At 41.7% G+C, this 22,417-nt stretch overlaps 1 protein-coding gene across 2 annotated transcripts in view; it reads left to right on the top strand.

Annotated features, from left to right (window-relative positions):
- Nucleotides 1-549: 549 nt before the first annotated feature.
- The window catches only part of ebo (ellipsoid body open), a 96,738-nt gene continuing 74,870 nt past the window's right edge, over nt 550-22,417 (top strand). For both annotated transcript variants that reach the window (XM_067134239.1, XM_067134230.1), the window contains exons 1-4: nt 550-690; nt 4,177-4,215; nt 5,341-5,544; nt 6,882-7,079. In XM_067134239.1, the coding sequence (XP_066990340.1) occupies nt 4,213-4,215; nt 5,341-5,544; nt 6,882-7,079 (405 nt within the window). In that variant the 5' untranslated portion in view covers nt 550-690; nt 4,177-4,212. The remainder of the gene's footprint in view (nt 691-4,176; nt 4,216-5,340; nt 5,545-6,881; nt 7,080-22,417) is intronic.

Below are 22,417 nucleotides of genomic sequence, written 5' to 3'. Positions count from 1 at the left end.
AGGTCCCGTTGCTAGGAAACCAATTGGTTCTTAGCCACGTAAAATAAGTCTAATCCTTCGGGCCAGCCCTAGGAGAGTTGTTAATCAGCTCAGTGGTCTGGTTAAACTAAAGTATACTTAACTTTTTTTGGAAGTTTAAGAGTCTAAAATTTGAGTTTATATCCCGTAGATTATTTTTACCTTTGGAAAAAAAATTGTGCACTATTATAGTGTACATGGGAGAAACACTACTATTCATATCTCAACCAGTAGCATTTTCATAGATATATAGACATTAAGTCTTTATCTAATGAAAAGCATTAAAGGTAAATAAATAATGAGGTAAAGTAAGCTGGTTTCAATTTTTTTAATAATTCCGCCGATAATTTTTTTTAAATAAAAAGAAAAACTAAATCAAAACAGCATTTTTAATCTGAATTTAAAGTTGACACTTAAAATCCAAAAGTTCTATTATGACATGTTCTGTTCAATATCTAACTAGTAAAGGAATATATTCCGATAAAGATGAATAAATAATGATTAAATTAGAAATTGTTAAAATCTCTGGATATATAATTAAGAATTTCCTGCTGTCGTCTGTCACCGAGGACGCTAGAGACAGAGACAGCCAAGTAGCCAACTAGACAGCAGTCAAGATTATACATTTACGTGATGCAGTCCACAATGAACGACTCGGACGTTATTTAGCAGGTAAAGGTATTAATTGTCGTTGAAAAAAAGTTAAAATGAAAGTCCTCTGAGTATCCTGCAGAATTTAGGCTTTGTAAACGTTCAAATAACGACGTTAAAGCGTGGGAACCCAGCCCTTAACAATGTAAACAAATGTGGGCCAAGGTTGATTAGGAATCGGATGTCCTTTGAAAATCCCCGAGGGTTACCCTACTCAGAGTAAATTTGGTCTCTGGGGTTATTGAGGTTTGATTGTGGATGTTAATTACCACGATTATTGGGTTTGGGTAAATTTGTAGAGCTAGGTTAGACTTCCTAGCCTAACCTTGCCAAAGTTACGCTGTGGTAACCCAAAACAAAGCCTGCCTTTACCTTAAAACAGCCTGGCTGATGTAAGCAAGGCTGACTTTTGAACCTTGAAATTGATTTAATTACAACTCTTCAAGGTGTAATTAAGTCCAGTAAACCAGATTTAGAGATAGTCCATTTCAGTTGGTGTTTGTCACCTCAAATGACTCTTGGGCTTAGCCCATCCCCTAGGTTTTCTTGTGACATTTGTTGTGATTTGTACTGGTTTTACCAAATCTTTTGCAAAAAAAAAGTACAAGAAAACACCTAAGTTAATTCATTTTTACTGAATAGGCCTAGCCTATTTCTTTCTGTTCAGTGGCAAACCAGTGTACTGTATTTCTAAACAACACTTATGTACCTTGTAACCTAAGCTCATTAAGCTATACACAACTTCAGATTTTAGAAAAACTGTAGCAATAAGAAACTGGCCAAAACAAGTATGATTTATTTTATTTTTACTCATATAGGCATAGGCCTGTACATGGATATCATAGAACTTTTCATTACTTGACTTCCTGCTGCAGTTTTCAAGGATTTAAAAATTTTACCCAGTTTTTGCCAGGAAGTGTGGTCCATGGGCTCTCTTGGTAGGCAGTGATCCCATGCAATTCAGATCATTGTATGTATGTGATTACCTTATTATTCTCTGAAATACCTGTGGTAGATCTAAGTAGTAGCTCTGCGGCGGCGATTTCCGTCTAACTTGACTTTTTGTACAGTTATTTGGTTGCTAATTATGGATTTACCTTCAATTGTTGTTGCATGAATGTAATTAACCTGTAATTAACCCTTGAAGTCCATCCAACAAGGGGTTTCCATATGCAATCTTCACAAGACAGAGCACGGGTATATACATCTGTTTGGAACGGTTCATACCCCGTCCGGCAAGTGCAATAACTTGTTAACGTATGGGTACTGCCCCCCCTTGGGCCAGTACTAAACTCGGCGAAGGGACATTCCATTTGGCCGACAACAAGCAAATGCACCGTCAGTATCAGAAGCCCTAAAAGTGTAGAAAAAACCAGTTTCCAAGGTAAAAACAGGCACGGAGCTAATACTTGTAATTACCATATCTGTAAATAAAGCATATGATAATTTCTTTGGAAAGATGTGGGGATGATCTCTGTACTTTCCACCAAATGTAATAGATGGTGTTGTAGAAGATGCTTAGAATTACAAAATTCATTAAACCAGTGAGGTTCCCAGAAATTTTGGTGAATTTTTCTAGAGTCTAAACAAGGCCTTTATACCACATTCATTTCAATCAAATACAACCATGATTATTGAAAGGAGTGAAAAATGAAATGGCAGCAGGATGGTCTTTGCGGCTGAAAGTCATAGATATGCTGTGATAATTCCTGGTATAAATTATTCAGCCATATGTTAATGAATACTGTAGTTTTTCTCCCCAAAACAGGCTTCTCCCATAAATGAATTTTTTTTTTTTTTTTTCTGAAAAAGTTTCAGATTGGAGGTAGTTTTTCAATATGCTCCAAGCATTGCCAAGAAAATTAGTTATTACAGTATTTTACTTAACCCTTAAGGGATGGTCTAGTTATATATCTTGCAACCCTGCAGATTGGGCAAACTTTAAGGTTGGCCAATTTAAGAAAAAACACATCAGTGGAAAGCAGAAGATATGCAAATGCACATGGTTTAAGAAAAAAAAATTCTAACAAATTTTCCCCACCTTCCACAGGAAGTTTACTTTTAAAAAATGCGATATTTATAACCCTGTGGGGGGCCTCTTTCACAAAACACTCATAAATTTTACCAAGTTATACATGTTTTTTCTAATAATTTATTTTATTTTATTTTGTAAAATTATAATTACAGCTCACACAATATCATAACAAATAAGAAATAAAATCTGTAACAAATTCTGAGCATATTTGTTGTAAAATATGTAAATTTACTGAGATAGGGAAGTGCAGTAACTTTTTTTGGATTTATACATGTTTTTTCTAATATTTCTTTGCAAAATTACAATTATAACTGATAATCTTATCGTAAAAGATAAAGAACTAAAACCAACAGCAATCCCTGGGTACATTTATGAGCAAATAAATAAAAAGACGTCATGGGAGAGAAAGGAGCAAGACAGTCCCCCTTCAAGGCAAGAACAATACTAAATTCTATGAGATGCCCAAGACTGAGCTGAGCTGAATTACTTAGTTGCCACAATTCATTTAGGGCCATTGAAGTATTGGAAACTCTTTCCCGCTCGATACAGCCAAATCGTATGATGCGTAATATTAATACTCCTCAGAGGGGATCTGTCCCCCACCCAAAACTTGTTTTAGATCCTCTATTGAAGGGATCCGTCCATTAAGGGTTAAGTATACTTGAAGGAACATATTTATTTATTATGTGGGTTAATTATCCATAACAACTATGTATACCCTATATTTGAAAGAGCTTTAAGAGTCTTGTAATGAAACAGGCTGAGTTTGCATAAATCCAGTTTTAAATATAACAGTACTTTAGGCTTTACAGAGGAAACTCAATAATTACATTCATTATCCCTTTGCCCAATCAAGTTTTGAAGTGGATTCAGTATGGTCAAGTCCACTCGTTTGTTTGTCTGTTTACCCAACTGTCCCATTTAATTTTTTTTTTGTAAGGCCTAAATCAAAGGTATGATATTTTGTGAGTAGGCACATCTTGGCAAGGAAGGAAGGTTCACCACAATCAACATTTTATGTATCAAGTACTCTGGTTAAGTTTACATTATTTATCATTACTGTTGAAATTTTTTGTGTCTTAGCTATAAGAAGACCATGCACACCCATGTTAAGAATCAAGTTGTCTTAGATTTAATAATGCATGTCCTTGCTTAGGGATATGGACAGTTTACTAAAACTTACACTGCATGAGAAATACTGTAACTTTCATCCAGAACTACTACCGTGTTGCATAATGTGAAAATACAGAGAGAAGGATGCCAGTGTAAGGCATATGAGGTTCATGGATACAGTACTATATCCATCTCTAACTTGGAATGCATTATACAGATGTATGAATTCATGATCCTTTTTTTAGTTTATGGATGAGTTATTGAGTACAGTCCAAAAAAAAAACTGATATAAAGTGCGTAGGTTTTTTGGCCATTTTCTGATGAATACATTTTAAAGTGATTTTTCTTGTTTTTTTCAGAGTGGCTTAAAGTAGATCTGCTGCCGGCCAGCAGACATGGTAAGTTATAATGGTGTTTTTATAGTAATGCAAAGCATGGAGTAAAAAAGTCATTCTATTTGGAAAGTTTTTGGTCAGATATAGAATAATTTTCATGGAAATTAAAGTGTTAGAAATTTTATTGTTTTTTATATAATCACAGTTGTAGAAAAGAATATTGACATTTTTCATACTTCTACTATTAAAAATCTCAGATCAAGGAGAATTGAATAGTAAGCATTCATTGTAAACATTGCACTGAAATGATATTCATAAAAGATAACAAGAATTATGGTCTTTAAAAAAAAAAAATCTTAGTGAGAGGATAAATTGTTGTTTTACAAGAGGTATTCTTGCAAGTTTCAGCAGTTCAGGCCAAGGTCTTAGTGCAGGTAAACTTTGCAAGTGATAAGTGGCACGTAAGAGTACTATTTAGACTTACTCTCTACAGTTCTTTCCATAGTTATTTCTCATTTACTAGGTCGATCTCCTTTTAAGTTTAGTTTTCCTTTCCAGTTTTTAAATGCATTCTTCTGTGAAGAATGCAGCGTTTCTGCAGTATGGTTGTCAGTTGACTGTTATATTCATGTATTTAAATTATACTCCCACAGCCCTTCAAAAGCTGAATAGCTTCCATATCTTCTGATGTCTTTGTTGCTCTTGTAAGGCATAAGTTACTGTAAAACTTGAACAACTTGAAGACAGTCATATTGATATGTGTAGAACTTCATGAGTTTTCATGGTTATGATTGTATGTAATCTGTGTACCCAGGCATTATGGGTGTAGAATCAGTTTTATTTTAAATTTCACTTTTTTCTAAGTAAATATGGAACGTAATGTAATTAATTAACCGTAAATTTAGTTTTCAGACTTACCTACTTTCAGCTTGTTATTCATAATTGCTCAGCCAAATGAAATTAGTGTAAGTTCCAGGGTAACAAAAACTTTTATATTGCACTTCAACAGAGTTTATTTACACCTGTAAAAACGCTGGATGTCAGTTTGTGTATTATTGCCTTCACTAAGAAACTTTGGCAAGGCATAACCAGCTTCAAAATCACACTTTGTCTCACACATAAAAAATATGGTGTTTGATTTTTTTTTACTGTATTGGAATAATCTTGACTTTTTCATGTTTCTTTCAGGCCACTGATCTACAGTCTCTTCAAGCCCTAGAAGGGTTAATGAATGAATTTTTTGGATCAACAACCACCAATGTTCGGAAGAGGGAAATCGAAACCATACTGTCCAATTTTGGTCAGCAAAGGGGAGCATGGAAACAATGCCTTTACTATGTTGCCCATACACACAACTCCTATGTGTCGATGTATTGCTTAACAACTGTTGAAGTAAGTTTACTATTGTACCGTAATTCTCCTTTACAGTTCCTTCTGTCATAGTAATTTAATATTTTTTGTGTTATTAAGTTTCAAGTTACGTTTATATTTGAGGGAATGGACTACCTTTATTTTGGTGGATTTTACTAGTTGCTACAATTATATTCCTTAGTTTAACAGACATTATGATGCAGTAAGTTTGCTTGATTCCATTAATTTCAACTCTCATACTATTAGAAAATATTTTATGTAAAACAGATGTTGCCTCAGCTATATGTCAGGTCCCTCATAAAGTAAAGGTTAGTGATTGTATCACTGTTATTTGGTATGTTCGAACACCACCAGTTACAAAGTGATAGTGATTTTTTATTGAATTAAAACTAATGTAATGACAATGATATTCTAACTCACATTAACCAAAAATGGAAAAAGGAAATTACTTCAGCATTATCTGTCAAGAACAATACATTATATCTGACATCCTGATAGAACTGTATTCCTGCATGATGATGAGATATGGGGCGTGTGGAGCATTTTTAATTCGTCACTTCTTAATGACACTACCCTTTTAGTACTGTTTAAATGTAGTCATGTTTATAGGAATATGATACATTTTATAAATTTACTTGACGAGGTATCCGTTCTTATATTTGATGATATACCTTCATTTTCATACTAACTTGCACTGATGTATACTTCAGTATTTGGGCTGGGCACATTTTATTACTAGCTTGAGACTGCCAGAGAGGAAAGAAAACCTGATTCCAAGTAAATTGTTTAATTTTATAACTAGATTCTCTTATAAGATTTGAGATCTAAGCCTTGATATGATTTAATGGCCTTTTGATATCAGCTTGTAGTTTTGGTAGGTTGTAGTGTAGTTTAAAATCATTGGTGCCTTTTTGTATAGCACAGTTATTTGTAATATGCAAATGATATAAATGGATTTTGGCATTATAGTGTATAGAGTATAATTTGTTGTTTCACATTTTCAGCTAGAGTATAATTTATATTGTGCTTCACGTTCAACACTGAGAAATACTGATAGAAACTTGAGTGCCAATGAACAATACTCTGGAAATAATTTGCACATTTTTAATCAGTGTTGTTAATTCATTTAGCTCACTGCTTTGCTGTTTGAATAAAGATTCTAATTTTTAGTGAAATAACCTGAAATGTGACTAAAAAGTAATATGGTTAGAGGTAAAAAAATATAGATTAGTCGTTCCCCCACCAGAACAGTATTTTCCAAGTATGCTTTGCAGTGTGCTGAAAGTTAGCGACAGGCTATGCAGCAGCTTTATTTCCACATAATCTTTGACAGTTACATGAAATGTTGTATTTTTCAGAACATCATCAATAAACAATGGGTTGGTCTTATGCCGGAAGAAAGGACAGAGATTCGCTCCACCTTGTATCGTTTTATCTTAGAGAACCATAAACTAGCTCCATACTACATTCGAAACAAGTTGGTTAAACTTGTTGTGGATATTGCAAGACTTTCCTGGCCGCATTTTTATCCAGACTTTTTCACAAATGTTCTATCTGTAAGTTAGACTGTATTTTTTTCTAATACTGATAAAGATACAAAGGAAATGGGTTATAGCTTGCAAGTTAGATTTATCTTTGTCTGATGACGTTAATTCTTGAATTATCCAGGAAAAACGAATAGTATAATTTGTTTGTCTTATTATGTGCTTATGTTATTGTATATTATACCAAGTGGTTTGTTTAGGTAACAAGTAAATAGCCTGGTTCATAAGTTAGGAAAATAATACAGGTTTTGATGCAGTTTAATACTTTTTTTTTTTTTTTCAAGGAAACCTCTTTTGCCTCAGAAAAAATCAAAATTGCAGGAAACCTCTTTTGCCTCAGTAACCGAAAATCGTCGTAAGCCGGAACATCGTCGAAAATCAAAATCATAAGAAAACCTTACTTTTAATACTCTGCCTGAGCAAAAAAACCTCAAATTATGATTATTCTGCCATTTTAATTTCCCTTCGGACTAGTCGTAACAATGCGTCGTAAGCCAGGAAATAATTTCTGATGAATATACCCATCCCACTATGAACCGGGACTGCCTGTACACTCCCTGAGCACCTGAATTAGCCCTTAATCCCACTAGCCCAAACAACTCTCAATTACCCATCCCACTATAGTGGGAATTTTAACAGCCAGCATTACCAACGCTGCAGGTAAAATCTGTCACTTGAGCTACCATAACAAACGGTTGGCAACGCTGACACAGGTGTGCGCTGACACGCCCCATTTTCATCAGTTGCTTTTTGTTCGCGCTGCTGGAAGGTTATTTCCTTCTGCAGTGCGAGGTTTTAATCCTATTGCCCGACTTCTCTTTGTATTTTGGACCTCTGGGGAAGACTTGTATTGTATTAACCAGTTTCTTCTAATTTTTCTGGATATCTTCGATGTGGAACATCTTTTAGAATTGGACTCACTGGTTCCCGGTCTCGATTGGTCATCATGCACTCTTTCACCTTCTACTACCGCGCCTTCGGCTTCAACATCAACATCGACTGCCCCTACAACTGTGGATGCTGAAGCTCATCGCTTCTTCTTCCTGCCAGAGACGGATGAGTACCTTGAGACACGATAGACATTCTGTCAGGTATGTAGGAAGGTTAAAATGTGATGCCCAGACTCATTGCGATGAATGTTCCCATTGGAAGGCACAAGAGGTGGAGAATTACATTCGTCATCGCAAGTCTTTGGCTATTAAGGGCAGCAGACGTTGGTCAGATTCTCGTTGCCTCAAGTGTCTCGGACTTCTGCTACAGATCAGTTAATGGATTTAGCGAGTTCAGAGGTAGTCAAACAGATAGAGGATAGGATTGCAAGTAATATGGAAAATTTAATAGCTAGTCTTCTTCAACATTTTTCAGATAGGGATAGTAGTAGTGTTAGGATGTCTAATCCTTCTTCCTTTTCAGCTCCCCTGCCTGTTCCAGAAGCAGCCCTAACGGGTGCTGAGGGTAATGGCAGAACCGCAAGCCTCCGAGTGGGTAGGGTCTGCCAGCCCCCTCGGTGCAGAGCAGGCAGTGAAGGATTCCCCAACACCCCCTTGTAGTATTGATAAATTTAATGTTGATAATGTTAGTCAGGATCAAGAACTAGGTGTGATAAAGGAGGATAGGTTTGAGTTTGGTAGTGAGGGGAAGGTATTAATGGTGCAGAGTTGTTCTCTTGGACGGATTCCAGTTTCAGGTTCGAGTGGTTTTTGTGCTCTGCAAGAGTTTCTCCTTTATCGCTTCTTTTCGGTTTGGCTCAGTCTCAAGTCAGTGTTTCAGTTATGGTGGTGCAGAATCCTTCTGCTTTTGCTCCTAACTCAATTCTGATTGTTTCTGAATCTCCTACTGTAGTTTCCCCCATCCCTGTATTTTCTACTCCTCCATCTAGTAAGGCAGATTCTGGTGTGTCCTTTTGGCTTCTAAAGTAGTTTGCGGGACCTGCAATTGGATGTGGCAGAATATAAGGCGGATTGCTGGGTTTTTCGATGGGTACAGACCTATAGTGAGAGATTATTTTTTTTTCGAATGTTTTCTCTAACATTAGAGTATGTGACACAGTAGTGTCCAGAATTCATGTCGGATATGTTTCAGGATTATTGAGGGGTGGCAGATTCAGTGTACCTTCTGTCCTTTTCGTTCTAAGTTTTCTTCTAGGTTATCTGTTGCTTCATCTCCTGCTCCCAACATTCTCTGTTGCTCCCTTTTCAGTCTCCTCTTCGGCCTCTTCTTCTTCTGCTCCGGTCTTTCCTGTGGCTTCCACATCTTCCGTTTTTCCCCTTCTTCGACTTTGGTTTTCCTCCTCTCAGGTAACTTCTTTTTTATGCGTCTGCTATTCCTTTGCCTCCCGTCTTTCTTTCCTCAGTACTGTCTTCTCTGGTTGGAGCTTCCAGACGGGTGAAAATGCAGTTTCAGCAGATTTTGGCCACAGGCATCTCATGTTCCATCCCTTCGGGTATGCGCAACCCCTTACTTCCACTTCAAGCGCCTGTTCCAGTAGTACTGTATCAGGTATTTCACAGGGTTTGCCTGTCGCTTCCAGTTCAGGTTTGCGCTCCGCAGTTTTGACAGGGCTTGCGGTACCTTCTTCGAGTGGTTCGTGGCTTTCATCGCCTGCATTTCCCATGGCGGTAATTCCGAGGGTAGCTTCTACCTCATTCATTCTCCCTCCTTCTTCTTCATCTTCCGTCCCTCCGTAAGCAGTTTCATTTGCACATCTTCCCCCAGGATTTAGTAATGTGGGTTTGGCTACTCTCACTCGTTTTCCCCTTGGTAATAATGGGGAATCGGCTCCAGGTTTTTTTTTCTCGATTCAGCCTTCTATTCTTCCTGGGGGGTTCCACTATGCGGATTCAGCTCCAGGTACACGATTAGGAGTGGGTGCACAGCATTCTCATTAATGTGGTCTGCGTGCGGACTCTTCATTGTTGTCTGGGCTTCGTTCAGCGCCTCTGCCTTTGTCGGTCGTAGACTGTTTGGACATTGCAGAACAGGATTCTTATCCAGAGGTGCAGGAGATTTTTGCAGACTTAGAATGTCCTCTTGCCAGCAGTAACGATTACGGACGCATGCTTGAGCATATTACTTCTTCATACCCTCGAGCAATAGCTCCGGACCTCCCGGTTTAGTCAATTCAGTATTTTTTTTTTTTTTTTGGAGGCTCTTTATGACACTAAGCCAGCTCCTGCCTTTTTTTCGTGTTGGCTGGTTTGGTGCGATCATGTTAGGCTTTGAAGGAGGCGGACGTTAATTTAGCATTGGTAGTGGCTTCTAATAAACAGCACTCTTCTCTCTCTCTTCGCGTAGGATGATTTACGCAGTTTGAGGTAACCCTTCGCCAGGTGTCAGGCTGCCATTCAGCGAATTGGTTGAGGCAATCCTGTCTAAGTCTCCGGTGTCGTCTCGGCTCGTAGGGACTTCTCTTAGGGAAGCAGGTGCTTGGAGGATGTGTTGCACAATCAGTCTGAGGCTCTTTGCACACTCTCTCTGGATGATGTCAGGTTTACTGTAATGGGGTTCTAAAGAGTGACGGCTATGTCCCTTCGGATCCGTGGCTGTTGGCAGCCTAATAAATTTATCTCAAGGGATCTGACTTGCCAGGCGAATGCTCTGGTTTCATCTACAACGTTTGGAGCAGGAAAGTCGAAATTTCTATCTTGGTCATCTTCCCCCTCAGTATCTGGACGTTCATAAGAGGTATTGCTTAGAACACCATTAGCCTTAGCTAATTCTTGTTCAAGGACGATGACATAGCCGTATGATGAACGTGGTTGCTTCGAACTCATGTCTCCAGTGTCCACAATTATGCATCGTCGAGGATACAGAGTGTGAAGGTATCTAGATGATTGGTTGATCCTTGCCTCCTCTCTAGAGGAGCTAGTAAGAACGAGAGAATTCTTATGGAATTTTTAACCTATTCAGGTAGGAGGATTCTCTCTCTTCCTTTGAGGGTTTTCACAACCCTGGAGAGGATCAGTCGGTCCTTCAGCAGGTAGAAGGGTTCCCGTCCAGCAGGGAATGGCTGATACCAGCTTGGAGAAGCCTCTTAGGGAGAATGTCTCTCTCTCTTTTAATTCCAGGGTCTCGTCTCCGGATGCGCTCTTTTCAGGCATGTCTCAGGAATCGCTGGGACTTCCGCAACGAGAACGCAGTTATAGTCAGGATCGATTTTGCCTGTTGGATCATCTGTGGTGGTCAGAAGAATTGCATCTGACACAGGGAAGGTCTATAGACTCCCCTCTTCCTGACGTTCATCTGTACACAGATGCCTCAGATCAAGGTTGGGGGACAACCTTGGAGGAAACCCAGGCCTTGGGCCTCTCGGGGGTTTGGGAACGAGAGGAGTCAATAAATCTTTGGGAAAATCAAGGCTGTAAAGGAAGCCCTCAGTTGTTTTCAGTCCTAGGGCGCAACAGAGTAGTGGCTAAGTTTAACGACAGCATAATTGCCGTGTTGTATCTGAAGAACTCGGAGGGGGAACAGGCTCAACAGAACTCAGTACTCTAGCGCAGAGTCCTGAGAGGGTGCAAAGAACAATAAGTGTCTCTTCTTCCCCAATTTATATTGGGGAGTCTCAATGTACTGGCCGATTCGCTAAGTAGGTCCTGTCAGGTATTGTGGGGGAGAGTGGACTTTGGCTCTGGAAGTAATATGTCAGGTTCTCCAGAAGTGGCCAGCAACTGTGGACTTATTCACAACATGATTAAACCATTGTCTTCCGGTTTATTTCTCACTAATGGTGGTCCCCATATTGATAGGCACCGAGGTGACGTTACAAATTGGAATCACATGCAGGTGTACGCCTTTCCTCCATCTGGTCTCATTCATCAGGTAATAGGAAAATTGCGGGAGAGTGTCAAGACGACTATGACTCTAGTAGCTCCCTGCTTGCCATAACACGCTTGGTTTCCGGAACTCCTAGAGCTCCCTACGGAAGTTCCGATGCCCCTACCCATGCGAAACTACTTCTCAGATGACCTCATTCTCACTATTATCCAAACCCTCGCATGCTGTACCTAGTTGCAGGGTGACTGTAGAGAGAGCCACTAAACAGTCCGGACTTCCTAAAGCTGTGTCTGGATAGTTTCTTTTAGCTTGAGTAAGTCAACCCGTAAGCCTTACCAGGTTCAGCTGGACAAGGTATAGAGTTAGTGTCGTAAGGAAGGTCATTCCATCTCCAGACCTTCCATAGCCAAAATAGCTGATTTTCTTTTATTCCTTCGGAAAGTCAAGGGTCTTTTGTATTCGGCTATTGCTGACTACCGCTCAACAATTAGCGGTACAATTAGTTTCCACATTCCTGAAGTTTCAAGTAGTAAGAAAATCGATGATTTATTGCGTTCTTTTAAGATTCAATATTTTTCTTGCGTTCCCCTGCCTTGGAACCCATTGAAGCTATAACGTTAAGACACTGACTAAGAAGTTGTCTTTTCTTACGGCTTTAACTTCAGCTAAAGGGTTGGACGAGCTTCAGGCAGTTTCTAGGTTGGGTTCCTATGCGAGAAATGATATGTATTTGTCTGTCTTCTGGAATTTGGGGTGAAGACGGAGTCGGAGGTTAAAACACTGCCTCGTTCGTTTAAAGTTCTTTATCTGCAAGTGTTCATTACCCCCAATCCAGCGGAGATATCTTTATGTCTGGTATGAGCATTAAAGGCTGTTTATCAAAGGTTGGGAAACTCCGTCCGTTTCCGCACACACTTCTTGTTTCTCCGCGGAATCCTTCCTGTCAGCTGTCAAAGAATGCGATTAGTTACTTTCGGAGGGAGGTGATTTCCCAGGCTTCTTCAGCTCGGTATTTCCCTGACCGCACAGTATTCGGAGTACGCCCATTTCATCTTCCTTTCCCAGGAATTATTCACTGCCGTCTATTCTGGAAGCAGCTACTTGAAAGTCCATCTCAGTGTTTACTTTCTTAAAGACATTCAATTCACCTCATAGCGTGTAGCAGCAAAGTCTGTTATCTAGGGTGCATTCATTTAGCTGAGGTGGTATTCGCTTAGTGCGAAGGTTCGGAGGGTTATTCTCTTAGTCCACGTAGCGGCAAAGTCTATTGTCTAGGGTGCGTTCATTTAGTTGAGATGGTATTTGCTTAGTCCCGGGGTTTGGAGGGTTATTCTCTTTGTCCATGTGTAGCGGCTAAGTCTATTATCTAGGGTGCGTTCATTTAGTTGAGGAGGTATTCGCGTAGTGCAGAGGTTCGGAGGGTTATTCTCTTAGTCCACATGTAGCTGCGAATTCTATTATGTAGGTCCGTTCATTTAGCTGAGGTGGTATTCACTTAGTGAGGGGGTTCTTAGGTTAACCAGATAGAGGAATTCCTTTTAATCTTAGAATTCTTAGGCAACAGTGATAGTATAATCACATAAACTTAAGTTTAGTACGTTTTAAGTATCTTAGTCTTTGATAGTTTCCCTATGAGAGTCCAAGGGGGTGCTCTAGTAGGCCAGGCTATTTCGTCAGCACCGAGATGCCTCTTCACTTGTCGGTCGTCGGGCCTTGTCCGGAGGATCAGCGGCTCGGCACACTGCTTCATTTCCCTCTGTACATGAGAGGCTATGGATAGCCACATGGGAGGTCGACGGAATAAGAGTACTGACCTGACTGTCGATCAACGTACTCTCCAACATGTTTCTTCACTGAAAGCATTGATTGATATGGTGAGTGTATGACTAAACGGATGTCTTATGCAGAGCAGATTGGTGAGCTACCATCTCTGCGGCTGTCAAAGTGGCATGCAACAGAATTGATCCCTCCTCCTCTAAATGTTAATCGGGCTAATTCAGGTGTTCAGGGAGCGTATTGCAGTATGAAGTTTTCATAATAAAACTAATATTGTAATACTTACCTGAACACCTGAATGATTCCCACCCTCCTTTCCCCACATCAATTTTGACCTTGAATAAAGCTATTGACAAAAATGGGGTGAGTTGGTGCACACCTGTGTCAGCGTTGCCAACCGTTTGTTATGGTAGCTCAAGTGACAGATTTTATCTGCAGCTTTGGTAACGCTGGCTGTTAAAATTCCCACTATACAGTGGGACGGGTAATTGAGAGTTGTTCGGGTTAGTGGGATTAAGGGCTAATTCAGGTGTTCAGGTAAGCATTACAATATTAGTTTTATTATGAAAACTTCATGTTATCAAACATTGTATTTCCAAATCTGCCCACCAAACAGTTTAAAGAATATAGCACCCTCATTTAAATATATTTGTAAAGCATGATTTAAGGGCCATTACAAAGCTATTATGGTAAGGTAAGTTGTTCCGACACGATATACAAACCATCGGTCCTTTACATTAGGAATTACTTTCAGCGTAGGCTGGAAACAGCTGTTAAACTCTTGAGCAAGGTGGTTAGGCAGTAACTACCGCTAGGTAGGCGGGAATACCCGCCTGCCCGGATGTAAACATTCCAGTTTGCTTTGGGGCCGTCATGCGTTGCAGACGTGGTTTCGGATCTCCTTGCCTGACTGTCGTTAAGCTCTTTTATCCCGGTGGGATCTTAGTGTATTTTGTGTATATATTACGTGTGTTTGATATTTATTAATACAAACCCACGATTTGTGATAACCTTGCATAGTCGTTGTTCCCGTGTTGTGTCTTGGGTTGACAACCAAGGGCTTATTTAAAGGAGCGTAACCGAGTGGTAATGCTTCTCTTCAGTAGCCCTTCATTTAGATACTGAAGGTGTTCCCTGTACAATCAGAAATATTAGATTGGGACGTAATATCTTCGCTCTCCTACATTGATTGGGATGTAAGAGTTCGCTTCCCTTCTTGGACTCCTGCCCTCCATGTACAAGGGCATGACTACTTCCTTCCTACTTGTACTGAGAGTTGTTTTCGCCGCCTGCGCTTAGAGTGTTGCGGGGTGGGTGGGAGGTTGCGGGTGTCGTCTGTAAGTTAGGCTCCCACAGCGCCCTTGGTGCCCTCCCCTCCGTCCTTTTCTTTCCCTGTAGGTTCTTCCTTATCTCTCCTTCGGTAGCGATCTCTCTCCTTCGCCCTCTTTGCTCACTCGTTGGACGAAGACTGTCTCTCCCAAGGAAGAATTGTCTAAGGACACATCTTCCTCCTGGCTTTGTGAAGCAATCAAAGCAGGTACTCGGCAGCTGGCGACAACGATACCGGTACCTTCCAGCTGAGAGCTCACGAAGCCAATGGCTTGGTCCATCCCTCACATTCCGGAAGTTTCTGTCGGTCTGGAAGGAAGACGTGGTCTCATAGACCACAATCTTGTCTTCCTATGGTCTTGCCCACCGGCCCTTGGAACCTTTTTTTTTTCCTTGGCCCTGTGGTGGCTGCTCAACAAGTTGTGTTTTCTTACCCGGCTCCTTCAAGAGGACGAGTAGCATCTCGCCTAAGGTGTTGGTTCTGAAAGTGAGAAGGATACCGAGAGTGACTGGCCTCTCTTCCTCCTCCATCCCCGTCCTTCTACTTCTCCTTCGGGATGAGAATAGGACTCGAACCAATAGCTGGTGGAACTGGCGCTGATGTGGTAAGACTACACATCGAGCACCCGTTCTATTTTTCTCCTAGAATCATAGAAGCAATTCTGCTCCTTCCTCTAGCAAGGGTAGGAAGGAGAGTCTGGAAATAAGGGAAACCCTCTCTCAGCTTTTCCTTACTGCATGCGACTCTAAGATTCTTCCAGCCTATTTCATATGAGTCAGGTTTCCTCACTCATGCGAAAAGGTCCAGTATCTGACATTTGATCTTGCAGTTCCTACACTCCGATTAATATGTCAGTGGCTTGGGTACTCCTCCTCGCTCTTTCGACCAGGAGGAGTAGCCCAGGTGTGCAGAACTCCAGTCAGTTCAGGAGACTCACTCAGATTCCTCCCTCCAACCAGTGAGTCTTCCTAATGTAAAGGACCGACAGTTTGTATATCGTGTTGGAACAAATCACAATTTTTGAAAGTAAATTGTATTTTTCCTAACTATACAAACCTTAGGTCCTTTACATTACATATTATGCCCACCTCATGCCACCCCTCAATCTGAACGTGGACCGAAAGGCAAACTGGAATGTTTACATTTGGGCAAGCAGGTATTCCTGCCTACCTAGTGGTAGTTAGTGCCTAACCACCTTGCTCAAGAGTTTAACGGCCATTTCCAGCCTTCGCTGAGAGTAATTCCTAATGTAAAGGACCTCAGGTTTTTATAGTTAAGAAAAATACAATTTACTTTAAAAAATTTTGATTTTAACAATTAATCAATTTCAAAAGAAATATTGAATGATTACAGTCTTTGCTGTAATAGAGAGGTCAATTTTCAGTTGTCGAGAGGGGCAAAAAATTTTTGACAAATTTTTTAGGAATTACTGATTTAGTTCCGTACACAGACTAATCTTAATCCCAGCCAGCCATGACAGGACACAATCTTGACCTCTCTGTTTTTATATAAGTAACTTACCAAGTACAGTAATTACATAGCTAATGGTTCCCTAACCTACTGCAGCTGAAAAATTCAAAATTCGCGCAGGGGTGCTACTATTGTTAGTGTTTAGGTGACAAGGTCCTGCCCACTATCCGGGACTCAAGGAAACAACTTAGCAGAGAGCTCAGTTCATTTCCTGCCGGCTTCCAGTCAACATCGGAAGTTTTACGCAGCTGCTGCTTTGTTTTCGGCTAGTTATTTGCCTGATCTGGGTGAAGTATTCAGAATTTGTTGCTTTGTGGCTTCCTATCATTGATGAAATTGTTGTTTCAGGTTAACTTTAGGAATTACTTTAGTTAATGATGTCGGATTCCAGTTCATCCAGTGTTCGCTTCTGTTCTGAGGGTTGTAGAACTAGGCTAACCAAGCTTTCATACGATTCTCATACAAAATGCACTAAATGTAGGGGACAAGAATGTAGTAAAGATAATACTTGCATAGAGTGTCAGGATTTGGAGGATAAGAAATGGAAAACCTTGAAATCTCATCTGTAAAAATTAGAAAGAGATAGGAAGAGGAAAGCAGCTATTAGGGCTGAGAATAGGGCCATTGCAGATTCCATTTCTTTGGATAATGTAAGGGTTGATTGAACTACTGTACTACCCCTCCAATTCCTCTTCCTCCTATCCTAAGTTCTCCTACTCTACCATCTACTCCTGTTCCAGGTCCCATGATTCTGCTCTTATTGCCATTGCCAGCCTCGAATCAAGGTTCGATCAGAAGTTTAGTGTATTTTATCTAGTATAATTATGGAAATGGGATCAGTTATTAGATCTCTAATGGAGAAAAATGTGAGTAATGAAAGTGCAGTGAGAAGTGAGAGTGCTGTGAATGTTGAGGAGGTGGCTGTGACATACCGGAGGTCCAAGGGAGGCTGGTGGGGTTTGCCCACGGGCAGTTGCCCCCTCTGTTGAGCCTGTCATTCGCTCCCAGGCTTCGATTAACACCATTGGAAAGGCGTTCCAGTGCATCAGCTTTCCTCAGATTCAGAAACTTCCAGTCTGCACAAGAAGCTCCCATATCACTACTCTGTTTCTTCGCGCCCGCTCAAGGTGACACCTTTCCCCTGCTCTCAAGAGGTACAGGGAGGCTAGCCCACAACCTTCCTGCAGTTTTCAGGTCCAGCGTGATTCTCCTGCTCATCATCTTCAGTCGTCGAGAGACAGTCCTCAGCGCTATAAGCGTTCTAAGCGCCCTACTTCTTCTGAACGCCTGGCACCCACCAACTCACTCCAGACTTCCACTGATGAGGGCCCGGTGCCCGCCGTCTCGCACCAGACTTCCACTCTTGAGCGCCCGGCGCCAACTCCCAAACTTCCAACGCCAACAGCCTTAAGCCCAACTTCTGCTTCTAGGACCCATGCACCTTCTTCTCTTAATCCATCATCCTCATTGGTTCAAGAAGAGATTCTTTAGCCCCACTCAAGCATCAATTGACCTAGCTTATGGGTTTTTTGAAGAAATTGTCTTCTGCTCCAGAGTCCAAGAATAAATCCTTGTCTCCTATCTCTTCAGAGGAGGAAGAGGTTGTTCAGGATACGGCCCCCCTCTTATGCTTACTCTTGCGTTTCCTCCTGGATAGTTTTCCTGATTTCTTCGTGCCTGTTCGCCTACTTCTCCAGCTTCTACCTTCCTCATGAAAAAGCATTCGTCAGAAGGTACCAGGTTACCCAAGCTAGTTCTTTCCTCATCCTCGAAGAAGGCTTTCAAAGAAGTTCATGTCTGGCTGGCCGCTAAGAGAGAACAGGGCAAAGCGACATTTGCTTTTCTGCCCAGCAAATTGTTAAAGATTAGGTACTCCTTCTATGCCACTGGGGAAGCTCCTTCCTTGGGAGTTTCTGCCTCCTCCCAAGGGGACTTCTCTGGTCTGGTGGATCCGACTTGTAGAATGGCCATTTCTATGGCCAAGATAATGTTTTCCTTGTCTGAATTGGATCACCTTATGAAGAATATTTTTGAGGTGTTTGAGATTTTTGGTTTCCTCGATTGGGCCATCGGGGCGCTAGCGAGGAAGATTGAAGACTGTCCTGATCTAGCTGAAGACTTTGCCTCCAATTGGCTGGGAGTTCTTTGGTGCTCAGATAGGGCAATTAGAGACGGCCCTTTAGAACTCGCATCCCTCTTTTCTATGGGTGTCCTTAAGAAGGGGGAGCTCTGATATTCTTTCACCTCGAAAGGAGTCTCGTTGACACAGAAGTCAGCTCTATTCTTCGCTCCTTTAGATAGGTCTCACTTCTTTCCACAAAGCACGGTGAAGGAGATTCTTTCAGACTTGCAGAGTAAGTCTACCATGTTGGCACAGTCCACTAGACGTCCGAGGGAGCCTGTGCCTTCCACATCAAGATCATTTTCCCATCTACAGTCTCAGCCCTTTCGTGGAGGGAAGGCTAAAACCCAGTCTAGACCTAGATCAAACTTGCCACCTACGAAGTCCATTAAGAGGTCTTCCTTCTAGACCAACCCCAAGGTAGTTCTTCATTGGACGGGTTGGTATCATTCTTGGCTAGCACTCTGCTGGCCCGCGTTCGATTCTCCGACCGGCCAGTGAAGAATTAGAGAAATTTATTTCTGGTGATGGAAATTCATTTCTTGTTAAAGTGTGGTTCAGATTCCACAATAAGCTGTAGGTCCTGTTGCTAGGTAACCAATTGGTTCTTAGCCACATAAAATAAATCTAATCCTTCAGGTCAGCCCTAGGAGAGCTGTTAATCAGCTCAGTGGTCTGGTTAAACTAAGGTATAATTAAATTAACCAACCCCAAGAAGTGAGAAGTTAGTCCTCCGCGCCCAAGTATGAGCCAGACTTCTACTTTATTGGAAGGAATGGCAGCACAGAGGAGCAGATCCTTGGGATGATCAAGGTTCTCAAGGAGGGCTACTCTTATCCTTTTGTAAAAACTCCTCCTTTAGTTACATCTCCAATTATCTTGACAGCGTTTTCAAAAGGTTCCACAAAGTTTTTGGCCCTCTCTTTTCAAAGGAGCAGTGGAAGAAGTGCTAGATCCCCACTCAGAATGTTTTTACAATCGCCTTTTTGTAGTTCTGAAGGCCTCTGGGGGCTAGAGGCCCGTTCTGGACATCAGCGCCTTGAATGTGTTTGTACTAAAGACGAAGTTTCACATGGAGACTGTTCGCTCAGTCATGTCCTCAGTACAACAGGGGGACTGGATGGTCACCTGGATATGCAGGATGCTTATTTTCATGACCCTCTTCATCCAGACTCACTCCTAAATTTCGACGCTTCGTTTTTCAGGACAGATTAATACAGTTCCGGGCCCTATGCTTTGGTTTCTCGACAGCCCCTCAAGTTTTCACACGAATCCTTGCTCCTGTAAGGAATTGGCTTCACCTTCTGGGAATCAACTTCAGCTTATACCTAGACAATTGGCTTCTCTGCTCGTCATCGGAGGAAAAGTGTGTGGAGGACTTGAGTACTCTTTGCCTGACACAGGAGTTAGGCATTCTCATAAACAAAAAGAAATCCCTTATGACACTGACTCAGGAGATTCCCTATTTAGGGATGATACTGAACTCTCGGACTTTTCGGGCTTTTCTGTTGCCCAAAAGAGTCAAAAACTGCCTTCAGACTGTCAGTCAGTTCCTTGCTCTTCCTTCCTGCTTGGCAGTGCAGTGGATGAGTCTTCTGGGGACCCTCACTTCAGTAGAGCAGTTTGTAAAATTAGGCAGACTGCACATGAGATCCCTTCAGTTTTTCCTGAAAGCAAACTGGTGCAGAAAGACCCAACCAGACCCTTTTGTCTTCCCAATTACGTCGGAAATCAAAGAGGATCTCCAGTGGTGGTCATGCATAGAAAGACTTCAGGAAGGGAAGTCTCTTCTCCCAGTGCACCCAGACCTTCAATTTTATTCAGATGCCTCCGACCTAGGCTGGGGCACTCTTCTGGACAGCCAGGAAGTCTCTGGAACATGGACTATGTTACAACAGAGTTCTCACATCAATGTAAAGGAACTGAGAGCAATTCACCTGGGCCTTCAGTCTTTCTCTGATCTAGTCTGTGGCAAGAAAATAATAGTGCATGCGGACAGCACCACAGCACTTTCTTGCATTTGCGAACAGGGGCACTCATTCCTTCTCACTGTATGGGACAGTGAGGGATCTCCTTCTGTGGATGGAGGAGAACCAAGTCACTCTTGTCACCCGGTTCATTCAAGGGAGAATGAACGTTATTGCTGACAAATTAAGCTGCCTCAAGCAGGTCCTTCCAACTGAATGGACCTTAGACCCGTTAGTCCGCGACAATCAAGTGGAAACTATGGGACAAGCCCACAGTGGATCTTTTCGCAATGTTGAGAAACCACCATCTTCCACTCTTTTGCTCTCCGGTCCTGGATCCTCAAGCAGGAGCATCCATTTGGACTCCTCAGAGCGAATGGGAGTAATATACAAGCTGTGCATCAGAACACCTCCATGACCCTGGTCGCTCCATTTTGGACTGGAATGGTTTAGACCTGATTCATAGATTACCCAAGACTCTTTCCCAAAAAAACGGTCTCTGCTCAGACAAATGATCAGGGAAGTAATCAACAAGCTGTCGACGCATCAGAACACCTCCATGACCCTGGTCGCTCCATTTTGGCCGAACAAGGAATGGTTTCCAGACCTGATTCAACTCCTGGTAGATTACCCAAGACTCTTTCCACAAAAACGGTCTCTGCTCAGACAACCCCACTTTCTCAGATTCCACCAAGGGTTGTCCACTCTGGCCCTGACAGGCTTCAGACTGTCAAGCGCCTAGTCAGAGCAAAAGGTTTTTCGAGATAGGCTGCAGAGGCAATTGCGAGGTGCAGACGAGCATCTTCTACAAAGCTCTGCCAATCAAAATTGGCAGTCTTTGGAAGGTGGTGTCTTCTGAGACATCTATGAGTCAAATAGCCGACTTTTTGATATTCCTAACGTCTATCAGGAAGCTATCAACCTCTACCATCAAAGGGTATAGGTTGATGCTCAGCTCAGTCTTTTAAGCACAGAGGAATGGATCTGTCGTCTAATCTAGATACCAGCGACTTGATCAAATCCTTCGATACATCTAAGAAAGAAGGTTCTTCCAGCGTCTCTTGGAACATAGACATTGTACTGAAATGGCTTTCAGGTCCTCAATTTGAACCTCTCCGTTCTGTTTCCCTCAGGAATCTCACGAAGAAGACTCTCTTTTTAGTGGCTCTCACTACTGCCAAACGTATTAGCGATTTACCAGCAATAGACAAGAGAATAGGTTTTGCGCAAGGGGACAGTCTGCTTTCTTTCTCCCGGTTTCCTCGCAAAGAATGAGGACCCTTCTAAACCCTGGCCTAGATCCTTCATCATCAAGAATCTTATGGATATATTAGGACCTCTGGTGCTCTGTAAGAAGCCCAGTTCACCCGCTCTCCAAAAATGCCATATCTTTTTTTCTGAGAGAGTTAATATTAGAAGCCCACTCTCAGATCCAGGAAGAAGCCTTTCCGTTAGTTAAGGGCAGTCGCAACTTCCCTCGCTTATAGAAATAACTTGTCTCTTTCTACGATCTTACAGTCAACGTTCCGGAGATGCAAGTCCATCTTCGCCTCACACTACCTCAAGGACAAAGAGACCGTGTTTGAAAATTGTAACACTTTAGGACCATTATCCGTGGCTGGCATGGTGCTGGGAGAGGAAACAAAGGGAACTCTCTGTTCCTTTGCTATCCACTCGCCTTAGTTCCTCGTTGGACAAGTTGGTAGAGTTCTCGGCTAGCACTCTGCTAGGCCCGAGTTTGGGTCTCCGGCCGGCTAATGGAGAATTAGAGGAATTTATTTCTGGTGAAAGAAATTCATTTCTCGGTATAATGTGGTTCGGATTCCACAATAAGCTGTAGGTCCCATTACTAGGTAACCAGTTGGTTCTTAGCAACGTAAAATAAATCTAATCCTTCGGGCCAGCCCTAGGA

The sequence above is a fragment of the Macrobrachium rosenbergii genome, chromosome 3 (assembly GCF_040412425.1).
Source record: "Macrobrachium rosenbergii isolate ZJJX-2024 chromosome 3, ASM4041242v1, whole genome shotgun sequence".
NCBI lineage: Eukaryota > Metazoa > Arthropoda > Malacostraca > Decapoda > Palaemonidae > Macrobrachium > Macrobrachium rosenbergii.
This window is presented reverse-complemented; position numbering and strand designations above follow the sequence as displayed.